This window comes from Neolamprologus brichardi, chromosome 3 (genome assembly GCF_056152115.1).
Source record: "Neolamprologus brichardi isolate AB-2024 chromosome 3, ASM5615211v1, whole genome shotgun sequence".
Lineage (NCBI taxonomy): Eukaryota > Metazoa > Chordata > Actinopteri > Cichliformes > Cichlidae > Neolamprologus > Neolamprologus brichardi.
Genome location: NC_142106.1, coordinates 26,258,037 through 26,278,057, shown reverse-complemented (window position 1 = coordinate 26,278,057; position 20,021 = coordinate 26,258,037). Strand labels below are relative to the sequence as shown.

Genomic DNA, 20,021 nt, shown 5'->3' with positions numbered 1-20,021 from the left:
AAAAAAAACTGCTAAGATGTATAAAAAACCCTGATGTATGTAAATAAATCTTTGGCAGTGAATTCAAAGCACACGGAGACAAACCAAGCTGGTGTTACTCAGGCAGGCCCTAACAGCAAAAACTAGCTTGCCTCTTGTCTTTAAGCATGATGTGTGAACAGCTGGCTGGTTTCTGCCTGAGAATATATATATATATATATATATATATATATATATATATATATATATATATATATATATATATATATATATATATATATATATCGGATATTTCTCGACCGATATCCGATACAGTAATTTATGTCGGTATTGGACCGATACGTAATATCGGACCGGTCCATCTCTAATTTAGACTGCTTGTTTGCTTGGCATATACTGTTCAGAAAGGAAGTATCCCCTAAAACCAATCAGATGCTCATCAACTGTGATGTTTGAACATGGGTTATAGATGAGTAGCTGGCACTCCACACACTTGTCCCAAACCTCTCTGATCTATGCCAGCTTGTCTTGTGGATGACAACCTAGTCTTGTATCACGGCTGTCAAAGCAAATCAGCCATAACAACATGTAAAACTTCTGCACTGACATTGTGGACCAAATAATTGTCCATCTAAATTCTGCATCCCATAAACTGTCGGTAGATTCATTTCTAAATCTATACACACCAATCAAAATCAAGACTTGTGTGTGCTTTGATGTCTTTCTGGGTTACGTCCTTGCTATTGCTTTTGTAGGTACATTTCCCTTCCAGGTTAGTCCAGGTTCTTTACATTTTGCTGTCAACAATCCACAATTGATGTGAAGCTTTCTTCTGCCAACTCGATAGCCTTCATCCAGCTGCTCTACAATGCTAAGCCTGTCAATAAGGTTGCTATTCTCCAAGTGGCTACTTTTCTGTTAAGTATTTTCAGTTTGGGAATTCACTGTGGTCCACAACGCTTTGATACCAGGACTTTGAGGCAGACATGGAAAGCAAAAAAGACATTGCACACCCCGCATTCAGTTAGTCAACCGTGTTTTTCATACAGCTTGACTGAGAAGGTCCATCTATATGTTCCACCAAAATCCATTGACCGCTGCTGAATGCTTCATTCTTGACAGTTGGGTCCATGCTTTTTAATTCTCTCTTTTTCTTCGACCAATGTAAACGTAAATGTTGCTGTAAATAAACAACTGAATGTAACTTTAAACTTTATTGTTTCAACAGCACTCAAAGTTGCCATCCTGAGTCAAGAGCTAGCTAACAAGAGATGACTGTTCTTCAAGACAAGAGTGCCTGTGCTGTGACTATATGTGAATGATGTGAATTGCCCAGTCAAATTCTTAAAAAAGGCAGGTAATCCATGCCAGTTCATAACAGACAAACAAAAGCATCATACACCAAAATCTATGTGAGAAGTGTCAACACAAGAGTTATTCGTGTGGACGAGAGGCTCTGCTGCTGAGCAAAGGTTTCCATAGTGGTTGCCAGGGAACCCAAGATGTGACAACACCAAGACTACACAAATGTTGAATGAAAGACAAACATCTATGCAAATTAACCGAATTTATTTGGCATGTTCCTTTGAAGTATGTCAGTGATTTTCACTTTTCAGCAACAACTGGCACAATCACAATCCCACAACCTCTCGTTATTGTTTAGATTAATATCCCTGTCCACCAGGAAACTACTGAGGCCAGGTACAGTTACACAGAGTTAGAGGAAGTATGAGTGTGGGAGTATCTTGCTGCAACACTGAATCACATCACTCAACCTAGGGTGCTGCCTCAGGGGTTTAATTATTTTTGCTGTAGTCATCTGTCTGAGACATTCTTCAAAATGCTTGAACAGCACACAGCTCACACATTCTTACATATACACTTATACGTTTAAGTGCACGTGTTTTATTCATCAGTTGTCTTAGACATATTGCAAATTTTAATTAACAGTGGGCGTACAAAAAACATATGCTTGATTGTTATTCTAGTACTCATGGAGTTTCCTTGTCTTTGTCAAATCAACAAAGCAAAAAAAAAGTGTTTGTTTTGTTTTTTTAATTTAATTTTGTTTCGTTTGTTCAGTGGCAGAAACAAATTTCCATACTAATCAGTGCCTTATGTTCATGTAGTGCTATTTTACTTTTCATATTTGTAAAAGCAGATGTTTTAGCAACATGTCACTCATTGAGCCTGGATTCTGCTTTTATAATAGATTTTGTTCAGTTTCTCTACAGTTGAGTCGTTATTTATAGATCATGGTGTTGTTCCCCTTTTTGTTGTCGAAACTTTTTCGTCAATTTGAGCCACAGTAGCTCATCTGTTGGATGGAACAACAAGGGCCATTGCTCCCCACCCTGTCACTGGTTCACCACTCAATCCTTGGACCACTCTTGACAGACACTGACAGACCGGGAACAAGAGCTGCAATTCAGCCCTTGTCAAATTCGCTCAAATCGTTACGTTAGCCCATTTGTCCTGTTTTTAACACATCAACCTTAAAGACAAAATGTTCACTTGCTCCCTAATATATCCCAACCACTAATAATTGCTATGATAAAGAGAGATAATCAGTGTTATTCACTTTATCTGTCAGTGTTCATAATGTTATGCGTGACCGGTCTACGTCTGCCCGTGTCTTCTAAACTTTTCATGACAATGCTACAGGCCTACCGTGACTAGCCTCAAACTAAATAAGGGAAAGTGATAACTAGTATTTTCTATTGAATGTTTAATGCAGATATCTGCTACATTAGTGGTTTAACATTAAATATCACAGCAATATAAAGATCATCAAGCTCATATTAAAATGATTTTAATCAAGTCACATCACAAAAGCAGCCAGTCTGGGTGCATAAACACTTTACCTGAATTTGTTTCTAACTAAATTTCTAACCAGTTTTTCCATTTCAGTAGGAAGCCAGCATTGACTAATTCAGCCAGAACAGAGTTAGTCAAGTATATTTGCTCACATTCTTTAACAGCAATACTGAAAATATGAGAAATTCATGTGCTTCAATGATTTAATGTGACTGTGGCTGAGAAAGAAAAATGGGAAATCCCATTAAAGCCAAGCTATCTTTTTACTCTCCTCCTCTCATTTGAAGAAATCGTGCTGCAGCTGCAACTCCGAGGTGAGCCCCAAAGACTGCAAAGCTGCCAGCTCTCAGTCAACTCCCTCTGATTGTGCAAAGCCAACAGACTGAAAGTCTGTTTCCCAGCCCTCCACTGATCAATAGCTCATATACGGTTTGGCAGTGCCAGTTTAGCTGCATATCACCCGGCCCAATGGGCACTATCTGCACCAGCACAATTTAATCAGGCTCAGTTATTGGGGTCTGTGACTGTGAATAGAACTGTGGGATGCACACACTTACCCACACACACACAACACATACACAATCAATTGATCAGGTGAATAACAAAGGAAAAAGATTCTGGAAACACATGCCAGTGTTTTCCAGTGGACTCTGTGTCTGTATGAAATTAAATTGGCAGGGATCTGTATACAGTATGTCTGTGTGACAGTGTACATAATAGACTAAAAGGATAAGCTTATGACTGAGCATGTGTATTCTCAGGGCATGGTTACTTAAAACTCACAGCCCACCTGTAATTATCCCCTTTTCTTTACTCATCAATCTGTTTCTGAGTTTAACTTGTAGACAGAAAGTAAACTAAGGTGTAGACACGTGCTCGGTGGTCCAGATGGTGGCAGGTTTGATGCAAATCTGTGTAGATGTACAAGAAGGCTTAACTACCATTTTTTTTTAAATCGCCACAATCAGGTGTTCATGCTTAAAAAAAGTCAAATTACCTGCAAATCTAGACAGATGAGGCCCATTTGCTGCTTGCATTTACATTTCCACCTTAAATAACCTGCATTTCCAGGAGAACTACAAATGCATTTTGAGGAAGTGGTGCTTCAGAGACAGTAATGAAGTGAGGAATCCATCATTCGGGTTGGCTGTAGCTCAGGAGGTAGAGCAGGTCACCTACTGATCGGAAGGTTGGTGGTTCGATCCTTGGCTCCTCCAGTCTGCATGTCAAGTATCCTTGGGCAAGATACTAACCCCAAGTTGCTCTCCGATGCGTCCATCGGAGTATGAATGTGTGTGAATGTAGTTAAATATAGCACTAAGTATAGATAAAGTGCTTGTGAGAATGTGTGTGATTGGGTGAATGTGGCATGTTGTATAGAGCGCTTTGAGTGCTCCGAGAGAGTAGAAAAGCGCTATATAAGAATCAGTCCATTTACCATTTACCATTCAGAGGCGGATCTGCCGATTTCGCATGTGGCACCAGCCTTAAGGGACTGCGATTCAATGCAACATTGGGTTGTTGTCATTGAGCGATGATGTAGACGCGCTCCACTGTGGCCACTTAGACATAAAATCCATATCTGAATGCAGCACTACTCGAGTCCCACTCTTGTGGTTAAAAAGTTGTTTGGGGAAATGTTAAGACTTAATTGAAGTAAAGCAGGAGGAGGCAGGTTGAGGGAATAATGAGGACATGCCCAGATGGTTGAAAGTGGAGAGCTGTAGCTCGAGAGCCAACCTGCAACATGTGAGCTGCTGTAAATAGAATGAAGGCATGTAGCATGTTTGCTCTCAGGAGAACAGAAAAATGAAAAAGTACACTTTGCTACGGTCAAAAGTGGCACTCAGTCTGTCCCAGCTCCATCTGAAGACACAAAATCAATTTCCACACCTCTGCCCCCTGTTGCAGGCTGTCACTCGGCCACTGACGGTGTCTGTAGGACGAAACCGAGCAGGAGGATTTTTCTTTTTTAGAAGCAGAGCATTGAACTTATTGATCTGGACAAATCTCCAGAGCTCAACTGCTACACTGATGACCGCCATCTGAGGATTTTAGGGGAGAAAAGCCGCAAGAGGCTTCTGGGAGTAGAAGTCAGGGACACAAACTTCAAATTAAGGTTAAGATGCTGCATTCTTCACCAGTGCCTCGCATCTCATTCATATGTAATTAACCCCTTAAACTCCAGGAGGCTGTTTGACTTTTCAAACTGTGCAAAAAGGTTTCGCTCTGTGGAGAAAGAGAATTTTGAAACACACTAAGTCTTCTTATCTCGACCTTCAAGACAGAGAGAGAATCGACAAATTCCACCAAGTAGTGACAACCAACTTTCTCTTAATGAAAACTGTAACAGTGAGGCGATGACACTGATGTTATTGAACCAGTGCTAACAAGCTGTCAAGAAATGACACGTTTGATGCAATAATCGAGGCACTAACTCCACACTATGTTATTTACAACTTCCAATAATGTTCCCTAAAGCAAGCTTGTGGAACGGAAGGTACACCTGGATAAACAGGAAAACAAAAGCCTAAGGAGAACCTGGCTGTGTGTTTGATTATGTGGCACGGAGTGACCCTTATTTCCAGAAATGGGAAATTTGACATGGAAGCCAGAGGCTAATTTCCATCCATCCATCCATGTGTGCTCTATGGCAGAGTTTCCCAACCTTTTGGAGCCACATATTTCACATTAGAAAAATCACACGGCACACTACCAAACAAAAATGTCACAAAAAGCATATTGATCATTTTTCCCTGCGCACCAGGCATAACAGAATTGGTTCAGTTTGTCCCAGTATATCTTTTTTGCTTTCCTCTGACCAATACTCATGCTAGGGCCTTCATCTGGGTCAGAATTTTCTCCAGGACCATATTTATCTATTGCTATTACACGCTGCGTTTTCTCGCAGCTTGACTATTATGTAATTTCTTTTTTGTCTTCTTCTCTTTTACTGGCAGTTGGCAACCCATTTAATTAGAGCAGGTAGTTGTGTCTCTGGTGGTAGACAATGCAATTATTCTGTCTGTTACTCACACCGATCGCTTACTCACTACTTTTTTTTGGGGGGGGGGGGGAGAGAGAGAGATTGCATAGGTAATGACTGAAGTGTGCTTTGCTCGGGTCACAAAGGATGTGTCTCCTCAGGGACAGGAGTGCCTTACCACAGTGGAAGAAGTCTGTAATAAGAGTAACAATGGCGGGGTCTAGTGACTTCGGCCACAGATCCTTAGGTTTTGGAAGTAATCTCAAACTCTGACCTGTGACAATGTGGACTGAACAACTGATGGACACTGTTGATAGTGAGAAGATGTTGGAGAGGCTTAATAATAAACATGAGATGGTGGAAGAGCAGTGGGACAGATTCTGTGAGGTCTTATCTAAAGACGAAGCAAAAGCTTAATTTGACGTAAGTCCGATAGCGTCGAATGGATGTTTAGTCAAAATGTTTTTCTTGTCTTTTCTTTTATTGTGTAGTGTTTTGATGTTTTAGCAATTAATTCAATAAAAATCCTTTAATAAAAAAGGCAGATGCAATAAAACTTAAGGTAAAAAATGCAGAGGTTTGCTGTGGCATGAGGGTGATACAGAGGAAGATGATCCACAGTGGTGACTCCTAAAGGCAGCAGCTGGAAAAAGAAGATGATGATATTTTACTGTCATGTTTTATTGTTTTTTTTATGTTCTTATTTCAGTTTTTTGTAGCTCTTGCACATTTAAAGTTGTGCTTGATTTCTGACCAGAACCTAAGCAAAAATAACTAGAAGTTATTAAAATATAAAACCCATAATATAAAATAATATTTATGCAGAGATTTACTGGTTGGAGTTTTAGCTGCTTCAAAGCTTTGCTCATCCCGAGGCTGCCGGCTTGCAGTTATCTCCGAACTTTGGATAGCTTTAGCTTTAGCCACAGTCCTTATGTTAGCTTCTTTAAACTGTCTATGTTCAGCTGGATAAGGATGGTTTGAACCTATGATCAGGTTTTTTGCTACATTTTCATCTTGTTCATCAAAGCCACAACAACACACAAACAAGTGGCTGCTTATAGCAGTCCAAGAACACCAGAAATTCAGTCCCTGCAGATCAACTGGTTCATTTCTAATAAAAGATTTTTTTTAAAAAGTGTTCTGATGTGAAACAGACACATTTAAAAAATTACTGATTATGCTTCTAAGAATAGAATTTTTGAAAATCTTTGAAAAGTACCCCAGATTGTCAAATTCAGTTTTGCTTGAAAACAAAATGAGGTGATTGCCCACCTCTGTTCGAAATACTCAGTCTGCAGACCTTTCAGCTCAAATCAGCACGAACACAGAGCTGAACATTTACCAGCTGTTCCTAAAGACGGTGTATCTAACCAAGACAAATTGACCACAGTACTGGTTCAGGCAGACCACAAAGCCTAATTTCCTCCGATGATCTCAACGTCAAGTGATAACTTGCTCAAAAGATTGCTTCACAGCCGCTTTGACGCCACGGCCACTTCAGCTTTTCCTTTCATGCGTGTCTCATCTTCAATGCCTGCCCAGACTGTTTTTGTTGTTGCTTTAGATGGGGAGGTCCCGAAACAGAGCCACGCGTCTAAAGGACTGGAGTGCTTCTGGTGGTAACAAGGAAAAAATGTGCTACTTTAGTTTAATTTTCTTCCAGTTGATGTCATAATGTATGACAAAGGAGCACCGAGCCAGACTAAGGGCGTATTTGTGTTCAGTTCCGACTGTTCTCAATATTACATGCAATAGATACTTCACAAAACTATAAAGAAGCATAAAAATGACAGCCATCAGCGTTAAACACTCTGAAACAGGCTGACTAGACAGAATGCAAACACTAAATATAATCAGTCCATAAATATTGGCTCAGACTATGACACCACCACCATCTCCTCCCTAAATTCTCATTCGGTACTCCAAACTTTGAGAACTACCGATCTAAATCTTCACTTTTTTTTCTAAATGCTACCAAAGCGCCCTGTGGTCAGCCTGGACGCATCCTGTCTAGACTTTAAACATCTGCTGCTCTCCGTTTCTGAACATTAATCCTTAACTCAAGGTCTGCTGAATTAAATCACACTAGAGATTAGAGTGGATGAATTATGAATTATATTTGTTTATATTACAACTACAGCATCAACCAAAAGTCACTGTTTGGCCCACGGGCAAAACAGGGTTGCAGTGGACTAAAAGAAACATTTGCAATAAATCAAATGTTTGTTTCATGAACACAAACCCAGCAACTCTTATTTTAATTTATAAACAGTCTGAAGCATCATCCCTGAAGGAAGAGTGGGGTCCCTCATGGTGCACTACTGGCCTCTAGTGGCAGTAACACAAAATCACATCCTGCACATTGATGCTCTTACAGCAAGAATTTGAAACTGTTTGATCTCAAGTGGGCTGGAAAATAACATTTGATATATAAAAATAAGCCCAATTTCAACAGTGTGTCTCATTTTGTGAGCATTACAGATCAGAGCAGATCTACACTGAACTCTACCTCCACATGAAGTTTATGAGCTGAATAATTTGTCGAGACTTATACTTTTTTTCCAGATAGATGCACTCATGTGGAGTATGAGTATGTACTTTAAATGATCCATAAAGATTTTCAGTGTTTATAGGTTTTTTAATAATTATCCTTTTATTTATTTATACAAAGAACTGAAATAATTGTATGAAGGCCCTTCCGGTCTTAAGAGGATGTGATAATGTGGGTTGCTCTTTTTCCTGGATCCCCATAATTAATGTCAGCCCACGTTCAATATTGCATGTGACCAATCAAATTATTGTGATGTCATAATTTTTTTTTTGATGTGGAAAACAAATTCCAATGTCCACTCAGGGAAAAAAAAAAAAAAAAATCCAAAAACAGGGGTGGTTGGGACTTTTGGTTAGGTGATGACATCAGAATGTGATTAGTCACTTGAGGTGCTGAACCTGGACCAACACTAACTTTCAACACGGGGATATTAGATTGTGTCTTTAAGGCGTCAGCAGTTTGCTCATTGTGCATTGTGACAGTTAATCACTATCACACATTCCAGTCTCTTTCGCCTTGGTAACACTCCCATTGGTAGTCACTTCCCTGGCTATCCTCAAAATTGACTGGTTGATTGACTTCCTATTGCTTTTTCAGTAGTGCCTCAAACATTTGTGTCCCGGACGAGCATCAGTAAAAAGAGGTTTCTTCCTGTCAAAATGGAGTTTTTCTTTCCCACAGTCGCACTTCGTTTAAGGAAGAAACAAGCTGCATATAGTAAAGAGCGTTTTTATTAAACATAAAAGCAAAACAGAAACACTTCTTTATTTTAAGAGTACGCATGACAGCCACTTAAAAGTAGTACGGCATCGTCTGGTCATCTTTTATACAAATAATTTGCATAGCAATAGTAACATGATGAACACTGTACAATGCATGAAGACGCAAACACACGCATACTTTAACTTGAAGAACATGGTAACATACAGAACTTGTGGGCCTGTGCATAATACGTCTTGGAAAGTAAGATTTACAAACACATTTTAAATCCAGTAACACACACACACACACACACACACACACACACACACACACACACACACACACACGCACACGCACACGCACACGTTGACAAATTAATAATCAGGATGTTTTTTCCCCTAATCTTTAAAAATGTATAAAATACATGCTAGAGTTTTCTCAAAGGTAATTAACGTCTTGCAAACAAACGCCCACATTAAAAACGCCTTTACATCAAATGGGAATTATAGTCTTATTATAATTATTATAGTATTATGGTATAAAGGACAGACTACACAACACATAAATATTAAACATATTCACATTTTATATACATGTTTTCTCTTGAGGGAAATTTGACAAATACTTTCACTCATCTTAAGCTTCATTTTCCCAACTTCTGAACCAGACACGTCACTAAGAGCTCAAGGCTTTCTCCAAAATGTCGATACTGACCAATGGCAGAGACGCAACTTCAAAAAACACCCTGAAAACATTAAAAGAACCGATCGTTACCCAAAAACCATATTTTCAAATTATTCTAGCACCTTTAATCTTTCATGGAGACTTACTTATGTGAGTATTTGTTCTTGATGGCTCTCAGTTTATCATCAGGAGGTGCTGAAAGCATCGAGTAGATTTTCCTGACAACGGGCGCCAAATCTGACGCCTGATAGCCCGAGTGAAACTGCAGGATGGAAGACTGCAGGGCAAAAAGAGCAGCACTCATTTAAAAAAAAGAAAAGCCAGCCATGTTGAACCCCTTTAAATTTATTAAAATCCAATACAACATTACGCAAAGATAATATTACTTCTAAATTGCCAAAAGCTTACAGTAGATGATTCTGGAAGTCGGCGCAGGCAAGAAATGAAATTACCCACCACCCCTAACAGCAAAATGGAAGCAATGAGGGCTCAATTTTACATACAAAAAACAATTTATATTTAAATTGGGAGGACTGTTCAGGAGACAGAGCTGCAAATGAGAGGTTGGTAATGTCGCACGAACCGACACTGCATCAGATTTAACAAAGTCTACATTTAATGGAAAGGATGGAAATAACACGAGGAAGAGAAGCTTCTTCAGTGCTGCAAACATTACAGATGTTAGAACAGATAAAGTAACGTCATTAGATGGTGTTTATTGTAGAAAAGAGAGTGCTTTGTATAAATCATTCTGAGAAAAAAGGTTAAAAGTTGCCAACAACCACACCCTTCCCCTGCTTCATAGTCAGCTATAATAATGCAAGTTGTTTGTATTGCTCAAAACTTTGACAAAAAAAAGCAGTCCAGTTGTCTTTATTTCAAATGCCTTAAGTTACCTTTACCTGGGTGACCAAGAACATGCAGACAAAACATGCTCAGATGTCAGATTTCATCCATATTTTCCAGTCATGTGACCGACTCACTGCCCTGACGGGCAAAACTTCCCTCCATAATGATGGGCAATAGTGGACAGTCTGTAGTACTGCAGGACAAAAGCATTCAGCTTATTTTTCCACCTGTCTGGAGCCAAGACTACTTGGATCATCCATCCATGGAGGAAAACAAATATATGAAGTGAAACTATGGGTTTTCGGGGACTTGGGATCCATTTTTATATTTAAATCCCTGAAAGTGGTTGAGTGACGTCTACATGCATCTTCTAGAGATTCCCTCACCTTACCTTGCTGCCAGGATGAAAGTATGTGCTTTCGATCTGGATGGGTTAATAATGCCGGCACGTGAGAGGTGAAGAACAAGAAATTCTTCATTGTTACACAAAAGGCAAACGCTACATAGCTAGCTTAAAAAAAAAAAAACTATTCAATTCCATTTTAATAATCTAGTACCAAATCACAACAAATGTTTCCTCAAGCTGCTTGATATTATAGGAAAAAGACCCTACAGTAATACAGAGTAAACAGAAAACACCCCCAAAATGACCCCTTAAGAACAATCAAAAGGTGATAGAAGAAAAAGTCCCTTTTAACAGGAAGCAACCTCAGGGACGGGCAGCCATCTGTGGGTGGGGGTGAGGGGAAGACGAAAGCACAAGAGACAGGCCGTGGAAGAGAGCCAGAGATTAATAACTAATGTCTAAATCAACAACTACGCTTTGTTAACTTGGACATTTCCAGTGTAGTGCAAGTATGGGACTATTAATTTGTCACATTAATGTGGTGTCATAACAGTAAAGCTGACAGAATTTTTCCAATGTTGGGTAAATAGTGTTTACAGTGTAAATGAGCTGCCACTGACAGCCTTAGTCGCTGTGGACAGCAGGGATTGGTGCAATTTGGCTTGAAAGGCAGGAATAGGACAGGTGTGTTCAGATGTTGGTGCTGTACTCATTTCTGTAAAGAAATCTGATAGTCCAGCAAGCTTTGGCCAAGTTAAACTCAAAGACTTCCAAGGGCTGGGCTGGAGGGCGCTGTGTGGGTATATCCCAGTAGCTCTGACATCATATGAAAACTATGGATTGTGGTCTTCTATTTATAACTTGAGAATCTGGGTATTGAGAAATGGCCTTAATAAAAACTCGAAAAAAAAGAAAACCTAACTTGCCAAAAATCAACTTGGGAGAGCGAAAACACTAAAGATCAGCGTCAGATTTTAGGGAAGTATTTTAGACTGGTCCGTTAGTCTAATGCAAGCAAGACAAGGAACAAAATGGAGGTAACCTACCCATCCTCCCAGGTCTTTGGTGACCAGCGCCATCAGCAGGCAGGCCGAGGCCACCAACGAGCCTCTCTCTGGAACAAGGTCCATCTCCATGAGACTCATCTCGCAGTAGTAGCGAGCCAGAGTCAGCGTGTCCATGCTGGCGCTCACGCACTGCAGACACAGCCACAACAAACATTCTCGTGAGATGTGAACGCAGGTCGAGTCACACAAAAACAAACAGAGAGCTGCAGTCAGTGGTGCAGTAACCTCTCCTGGTCATGCACACCTTGGCATAGCGTCTGAGGAACCGATACGGGATGGGGATGTTGATGTCAAAAGACAGCGTCTGCAGGATGCTGGCCTCCATGGAGATGAGCTCCTCCCTTTTGTATGCGTCGTCACAAATGTACAAGAAGTCGTCGACGCAAGGCGGGCTGTGCTCCTGCGGGATGGTTAAAAAACACGAATAAGCGTTAGGCGTGAAGTTGAAACCTGATTTGAGTGCAATTCAACCGTCCCCTTTAATACATTTTCGAGTCCTGCAGTAATTTCACCGTGTACAAGGTCAGGTCTCACAGTCCGTTTGATCTCATTTCTGTTTCATGTTTTGAGCCTCTTGATAGATGCTCCCCTTCAGTTTTCTCTCCGTGCACTTCAAAATAAAGGCCCTAGGCTGTAAGAACTTTAACATGCTTGATCTAAAGCTGGAAAAGCTCATGCCAACTATGCCCGACATCAGAGGAGGATGAACTTTTTACTCTGGCCGCGGTTACGACAGAATAAATAACACTTTTCACCCATTTCTAAAGACGTACAGAGCTTGAAAGCACAGAATGTCCAAAGTTTATGTTTTTCCTTAAATTCAGTACGTCCTCTGACAACCTTCCTTCTCTGGCTGGGTCTTCTATATGTACACTCTGGCCACTTCATTAGATGCACCTGTTCAACTGTTTGTTAATGCAAATATCTAAAGTGTGGGCTTGGGGGGCCCCTGGTGGGCCGCAAAGATACTGCAGAGGGGCCGCAGTTTAAAATTAATTAAAAACTGTGTACAGTTACATAGTTTTACAGATGTATTTTCTTATGTAAAAAGGGAACTTAAACTGGTAATAGTTAGTTTGAGAGATAACTCATTATTATGACCTAAACTTACTTCCCTTGCGTTGAAGTAGAGCTGGGCGATAGAATGATAACGATATGTATTGCAAAATAACTTTTTCTCGATAGAAAGGTTAAACTATTGCGATAGGCCTCATCTCTCTTGTCCTCTTTAAAAAAAAGAAAAAAAAAGAAGAACAGCCAATCCAAATTAAGTAGCAGCGGTAACAGCTGCAGCGTCATGTCACGTGACTTGTTACAAAAAACGTTTTTGTGGACTGGAACATGCTCTGACTTCAGAGCATGTTGATCCTTTTTCTGAGCAAGAATCCTGACATTCCTTCACTGTCCAAATGTGTTTAACTTTTTTTTGGCAGCAATAAACATGACAGTTTACTTATTTTAATTTAAGACATGTTTTATTTTAATCAAGTTTAAAACTTTTTTATTTAATGTAAAATTATATTTTGTTTTAATTTACTTTCAAATTCTTCAGTTGCTGAATGGGCTGCATAGTTTTCATAAACTGCATAGTTCAGAATAGCTATAATTGTACCAGATGATTGGACTAGACTGTATTACAAACCGTTCAGTTTGTCAACAATAAAACTGAAATGAGAGAAAGACTGAGTGTGAGACTTTGATATTAGAGAAAATGAATATTGATAAAGTTTACCTTTATGTACAGAATCTGAATATCGCAAAATATTTTTAAAAATTGCAATAATATCATATCGTGCGTTAAGTATTGTGATAATATCGTATCGTGGGATGTATGGTGATTCCCACCTCTACCGCACATGTGTATTTGTTTGGGAAGCAGCCAGCTGCCGTGCCGCCCAGGTAATGGAGGAAATGAGTGTGCCGACTAGAGAAAAATCAACTGAGAGCGTGACCGAAGGTTACCGAAGAGAAAACCGATGATGGTTCCAATGCCGGAGAGATTGTCAAACGGAAGAGCCACAGAAGTTCCGTAGTGTGAAGGTATTTCCGCTATTTCAAGTCAAACAGAGTAGCGCGCACTGTAAATTGTGCCGAAAGCAAGTCTGGAAATACAATAAACCGGTGCATGCTCAATCTCTGACTGGAAGCGCAAATTCGTCATTCGGCTTTTGTCAGACTAAAGTAACTGTTAAAACTGTTTGAAAAGCTAAACTATACAACAAGGAGAGATTGAGAATTTCCTTTTAGTTCTCAGTTTATTTGATATTGACAAAAGTTAGTCAATTTTGTCTGTTCTTCTGTAAAACAAACTAAGATTTATTTTTAAAATTAATATTTTGTTTCTAAGTGGAATTGACAATTTAGTAGTCTGTGTTTTTTGTTCTATTTTGAAACTTAAACGCTTTAGCGGCTGCCTTTTGTGTAGTTTAGAATATTTGCCTTTATTTATCTGAAAAAGTCTCATGTTCCTTAAGTACATCTACCCTGTTGAACTTATTATGAGAAATAAATATTTAAATCAAAACAAGCTGCTGATTATTTCACATTTTACTTGTGAGCAACGGCACATTTAAATCTTACAAATATAGTTATTTGGCTTATATCGTGATATATATCGTTATCGCCTGAAATGAAAAAAAAAACATATCGTGATATGAAAAAAATCTTATATCGCCCAGCTCTACGTTGAAGTTTGCATCTTTTTTTTTTAATAACATTTTCAAGGAAATCCATCACCGTCTCATGTTTTTTGATTAGATGGCATTTTATGTTTTTTTTTTTAAAAGCACTCAACTTTGTAAATGGCTGATGGCATGTAAATATGGTCAAGACGATTTGCTGAGAGTCAAAGCCGAGGATCAGAGTGGAATTAGAAAACCTGCAGCCACGCTGTAAAGAAGTGTGCACTGAGTGTGTGTTTCTGCTACTTCGAGGAGCCCTGACAGGTGCAGTTAATCAACCTGGGATTGAGACTCCGTGACTTGCCTCCCAGAAGCACTTAAGAGCTGAATATTTCCGTTCACGTGTGCTTTTTATCCTCACAGCCTTGTTTTTTTTACTTTTTCACCATTAAAAAAAATAAAAATAAAAAAATTTCAGAAACACATTCACCTTACAAGCAAATGATTACGCTCTGTTCCCATTAATAGACTTGTTTACTAGTTTAATACCTTTCTTTACCATTACTTACCATAGCTTGTGAGACATCCTATGAGAAATTTCAGACTCCCATGTGCCACAGTTGGGTTCTCACCTCAAATTTGGAGGCTATGAGCATGGCGGTAGAGCCAACGAGCTGCAGCATCTCCCTGTGGACCGGGGTTTTAGCCAAGTAGTGGTCCGTCATCTTTACCGCCAGGTAGAGGGTCTCATGGTACAGCTCGAAATTCTCCTAAATAAAGGGAGAAACAAAGTGTCACTCAGAGCAAGCAAATAGAGCAAGTGTTTCTAACACAGCAGAAATGCGACGTTTAATTAACGCCTCACCTGTACTTCGACCAGCCAGTCAATCAGGATGGCCCTCATCTCTGAGTTGAGGCTGGGCTGCGTGGGCATGTAGTTACAGAGGACAAACTTCTCCTGCGGACGATAAAATTAAAGAGAAAGGAAATGTAAACAAAACCTGTGTACACTTAAATTTATTTAACTCAGAAAAAAAGAAAAGAAAAAAAGTCCAGTGCAATAAAGGCTTTACAATTTGTCTCACCTCTCTGTTTTTAAGGTAGTCAAAAATATCCTTTGCATACTCTGGACACATGTAGCAGTCCTCAGAGTTCTCAGAGTCAATGTCAAACTCCTTTGGGATCTGCATGGATGGGTGAAAAGAAAAGGAAACACAATTCAGTCAAAGCTTTCCACATGTCTCTAGCTTTTTTATAAATCTATAATTTCCCTTACTTCTTGTCTCCGAAGGTGTGCCGGCACTTCACGGGCAGCAGGAGATGTAGCAGCAGCCTGCTCTTCTACAGGAGCTGCCACATCGGCTGACGTGTCCCCTTCCTTCTCCTCCTCCTCCGTATCGGTCCTCTCTCGCTCGGATATCGTTCCCTCTGAGCTCACAGATGACGACCTGCACGGAGGGAGAGAAGAGGGGAATTAAAGAAGTCTGCCACCGACTGGAGCAAGGCATGAAAGGGGAACAAGAAATTTAACCTGAGGGTTATTAGAACAGTTAAATGGACCTACTTTTTTAGGTTAGCTCGGTTGCTTGCAGACACTGAGGTGGAGCTGGTTTTCTTTGCAGTCTTCTTCCCTGGTTCCTTCTTCTTCCCAGGAAAGCTGATCTGTACCTTATGAGCCTGGGAACATGATGAGAATTAGTTTTAAACATGGATCCAGTTTGTGATACATTTTACTTCAGACTCTTACAATTTGTCCTTTTATGCATGAAACAATTTCAAAATGTGACTCAAGTCCAGACAAATATTCCACACAATCGTTCTCTGACACACCGCTGATTTGACAGCAAGCGTTCAGGTGATTGTGAGGTGAAAAAACAAGCAAAATGTTTGTTTCACACCCCCGCCAGGCAGCCGAGGACACATTCACACCACAGTGCAGATCCATCACACACTGACGCACTAAAATGTAGGATTAGAGTGTCGCACAGGCTTCAGACACCACCCTGACGGAGGTGGGATCGGTGAAAATGTTTAAAGTGGATTTTGTTTGAAACTTCAAATTGGCCAGCTATATTAAAACATATTTTGTTAAGTGACACACTTTCTCATTTAAGAGTGTGCCATTTCTTTTTATAAGAATTTTTATTTTTAAGAAACTACGCATGTTTCAGTTTAAGTGTCGTTTTCAATAAATTGCATGCTCAAAAAAAAGTTTTTTCTCACTCCTATTTCTTCTTGTTGCATGTTGAAGCTCTACTTGAAACCTTATTAAGATCCAAAATATAAGATGCAAAATATGATTTTTTTTTGCCATTTTTCAAGTGATCGTAAACTTTAAATGGAACTGTATCAATACGCCCTGTGAAAGCTGGGATAGGCTACAGTCCCCCAAAGTCCTGAATTAAATAAGTGGAGAAAAATAAATTCAAAAAGTCCTCATACATGAGAACAGAGCTAGTAGCTGTCTGTAGAATACAGCAAGCAAAGACTGAACACTCGAGCCAGGCTGGAAATGGAGTATTTGAATTAGTGACACCACCTCTCCTACTCCTGTGTGCTAACTGTGCTCAGACCACACTTTGATGGAATCCGTATCTGACGACTGTACCTTGTGCAGACCGTATGATGCAGCTGTAAGTTTTGATGGCAGCAGTAATGTCAGCCTTACATCAAAAGCAGAATAAAGTCCGATTTAAATGTTAAGAGGTCGACGTCGTAGCTTGCATTTATGCTCGCGATGGTGCATTACATGTTTGTTACCATATGGTTGTCATGGTGTTTTATATGCAGTGCCAGCCAACGGCGGGAAATGCCAGGAGTAGGGATGGGTATCGTTTAGGTTTTATCCGATACCGGTGCCAAACCGGTACTTTTGAAACGGTGCTGGTGCTTAAACGGTGCTCGAACTGGTGCTTAAAGAATGGAGAACACAAAATTGGTCCAAAAACCTCTCATGTTCAGCTGTTTTTTGTAAAAAGATAACAATGTTAGCCTTTTCTGCAGCTATAGAGGATATATGGTATCACTCTTGGTTGGAAGCAGTGCTTAAACAATGGAAAAAACACAAATTTTGTCTAAAAACCTCTCATGTTTAACTGTTTTCCACTTTTTCTTTGGTCATTTTAGCCTTTTTGGCCAGGGTGAAGGGGGTATCTGCCATCAAACAAGAAGACAGCCTCATGTAACTACAACGGTGTTTGCTAGTTCACCTTACATGCATTAATGTAATAACGTGGTTAGCTTACTCAACATAAATTTCACACGAACAACATTAAGCTACTCGCCCAGAGAAGAACGGCTGTTGCTGCCATCATCATCCGTCATCCTTTCTGCTACACTGGCAGGGCTAGGGGCCAGGACTCTCCTCTTCGGGTTCTTGGGGGATGTTGCTAACTCCGGGACCGATAACAAGCACCACGCCCGTAGTAGGTACGGTGCATTTCTCGGGTTTAAAAAAACGCTACGTTGCCAGGTGTTTCATCAGATTCGAGGTGGTGTCACCTCCTTTGCACAGTATCACCTTAAAGCACTTGTTGCAGGCAGCTGAGAATCTGAAGTGTATCACATCTCAGGAAATCGCACCAAAATGTGCGCTGCGTTTCGGTCTGGTTACTACCGTTTATGTCAGAACCGGTGCTATAATGGCACCGGATACCGGTAGCCATCCCTAGCCAGGAGTTTCATCCCTCTTCTGAGTCCTCGCTCGTTGTGATCTGATGTTTTGGGTTGTAATATATTTGTCCCTCAAGTTTTTTTCCCCCTCCATCTTCTTGTACATACACTCACATCACTCTCAATAAATTTTCTCAGTCTCTCTCCCTCTCCGTGAGTTTGACATTTGTGACTCTTTATATGGATGCTGTGATTATTATTCCTTGTACTGAGAAACTGTTTTTCTCTCACTGATAAATTCAAAAACTGTGGCAGAACTGAAACAGGAGGAATCAATGCTGAACAAGCTGATCACAATGGTTGTGCCATACCACACATTTGTGTCGAGAGGAAAAGAAGTCAAGGATCATTTTATATTTGACGTTAGCGTGAAAACTGAAAACAAACAAACAGTCCCACTGAAGCAGGATTTATAACTTTCTTATATGTCAACACAATCAAATGGTTAAATGTTGACAACTTTAACCTTTCACATACAAAAAAAACACCCAAACTAGGAGCCCATGAAATCCTACAAAAGGTGACATCAACTGTCAGGAAGTTCAATCCCGACTCTTGATGAACTGCCTTTGTGATAAATATGTCTCTTTGTGTGCTTATTGAAGCTCTGATCCTGCTGTTAAAGCCCAAGTCACAACCTTAAAAAAAAATAAGAAAGAAGTACTTACATTGGTGATATCGATGAAAGCAGTCCTCTTCTTGGGAGCTCCACGAGGAGGGGAGGAAGACCTCTTAGCCTGTGTGGCTTCCTCCTGTATGCACAAACAGAAAACACACCACATATATAAAGTTTTGCACAGTGCATGTGCAAAAGAAGCCTTGTTGCGTTGCGTTGCATTGCAAAGCAAGCATCATCATCATCATCATCTCCATCCTTCCCATGCAGCCTTCAGGTGCAGCACTACCTGCTGTGTTTACGTCAGAGCGAGCCACCAGAAGACACATGAATGCACGTGCATTTTACCTGGTTCTCGGACGCTGTTGCATTCAGTTTGGGTATTTTGCTGCCAGCGGCCGCTGTGGGTTTCCTTCCCCTTGGAAAAGGCATGGCTCACTCCCTGACGGTATCTTCCTAAAACCAAAGCTCTGCAGCCGCTGCTCCGTGTTCTGCTACAGCAAAGAAAAGCACGCAAAAATAGCGGGATGATTAAAAGGAAGCAGTAAAAGAAAAACAAACAGATTTAAAATAGTTTTGGGATAACGTATATGGCTAAACATCACATGCAGAAACCCTGGTATTAAAGCTTTACGCTAAGAGGGCGGAGTTTCTCAGGTGAATCGGTTGTGTACTAAAATTTTAAAACGCCAAAAGGGCGCAGATAAATTTGTTTATCCTACCTTATGGTATAAAACTTTCTTCTTGAGTCCGGTGACTTGTTTTAGAGAAGAAAAAATGCATATAGTTTGGGTTAATAATCCGATTCAACTGTGTTGTGACTAAGACGAGAGCTCAAACAAAAGTGGTTCAGCAGAGGATCAAATCTGCTGCGCTTCGCTCTCATTGGATAGAATTTGAGTCTGGCGGTCCAATCAGGACGTCGCTAAGGATGCAGTTGCCAAAGAGCGCTGGTTATATATTAACGGCTGCGCCCGGTGCGTCGAAGGATACGATTTCAAAATAAAAGAGTTAAAAAGATCATTGATTGTTTAAAAAGAACAGGCTCTATTTTATAATTTAACTAAAGTTTATTTTTTAAATGGGTATTTTCCTATTTAATTAAAGAAGCAAAATTTAACGGTTCGC

At 40.1% G+C, this 20,021-nt stretch overlaps 1 protein-coding gene across 3 annotated transcripts; it reads right to left on the bottom strand.

Moving 5' to 3' along the window:
• Nucleotides 1-9,049: 9,049 nt before the first annotated feature.
• On the bottom strand, nucleotides 9,050-19,770 carry ccnb3 (cyclin B3). Of its 3 annotated transcripts, none has more exons than XM_006806895.3 (12): nucleotides 19,616-19,770; nucleotides 19,242-19,387; nucleotides 18,946-19,029; nucleotides 16,170-16,282; nucleotides 15,882-16,053; nucleotides 15,691-15,789; nucleotides 15,471-15,563; nucleotides 15,238-15,375; nucleotides 12,229-12,384; nucleotides 11,964-12,113; nucleotides 9,869-9,999; nucleotides 9,050-9,783 (listed from the first exon to the last, which is right to left on the bottom strand). In XM_006806895.3, exons 2-12 carry the CDS (start codon nucleotides 19,323-19,325, stop codon nucleotides 9,714-9,716), a joined length of 1,290 nt encoding a protein of 429 aa, XP_006806958.2. In that variant the 5' UTR covers nucleotides 19,326-19,387; nucleotides 19,616-19,770; the 3' UTR covers nucleotides 9,050-9,713. The 3 variants fall into 3 exon arrangements, with proteins under 3 accessions (XP_006806958.2, XP_006806959.2, XP_035770766.2); XM_006806896.3 differs by having other exon boundaries at nucleotides 19,242-19,384; XM_035914873.2 differs by lacking the exon at nucleotides 12,229-12,384.
• Between the last annotated feature and the right edge of the window lie 251 nt (nucleotides 19,771-20,021).

Coding starts and splice junctions, on each gene's coding strand:
- ccnb3 (XM_006806895.3), bottom strand. CDS start 19,325: ATGCCTTTTCCAAGGGGAAGGAAACCCACAGCGGCCGCTGGCAGCAAA. Junction 19,030..19,241: donor CAACAGCGTCCGAGAACCAG/GTAAAATGCACG, acceptor TTGTGCATACAG/GAGGAAGCCACACAGGCTAA. Junction 15,376..15,470: donor ACTGGCTGGTCGAAGTACAG/GTGAGGCGTTAA, acceptor CCCTTTATTTAG/GAGAATTTCGAGCTGTACCA.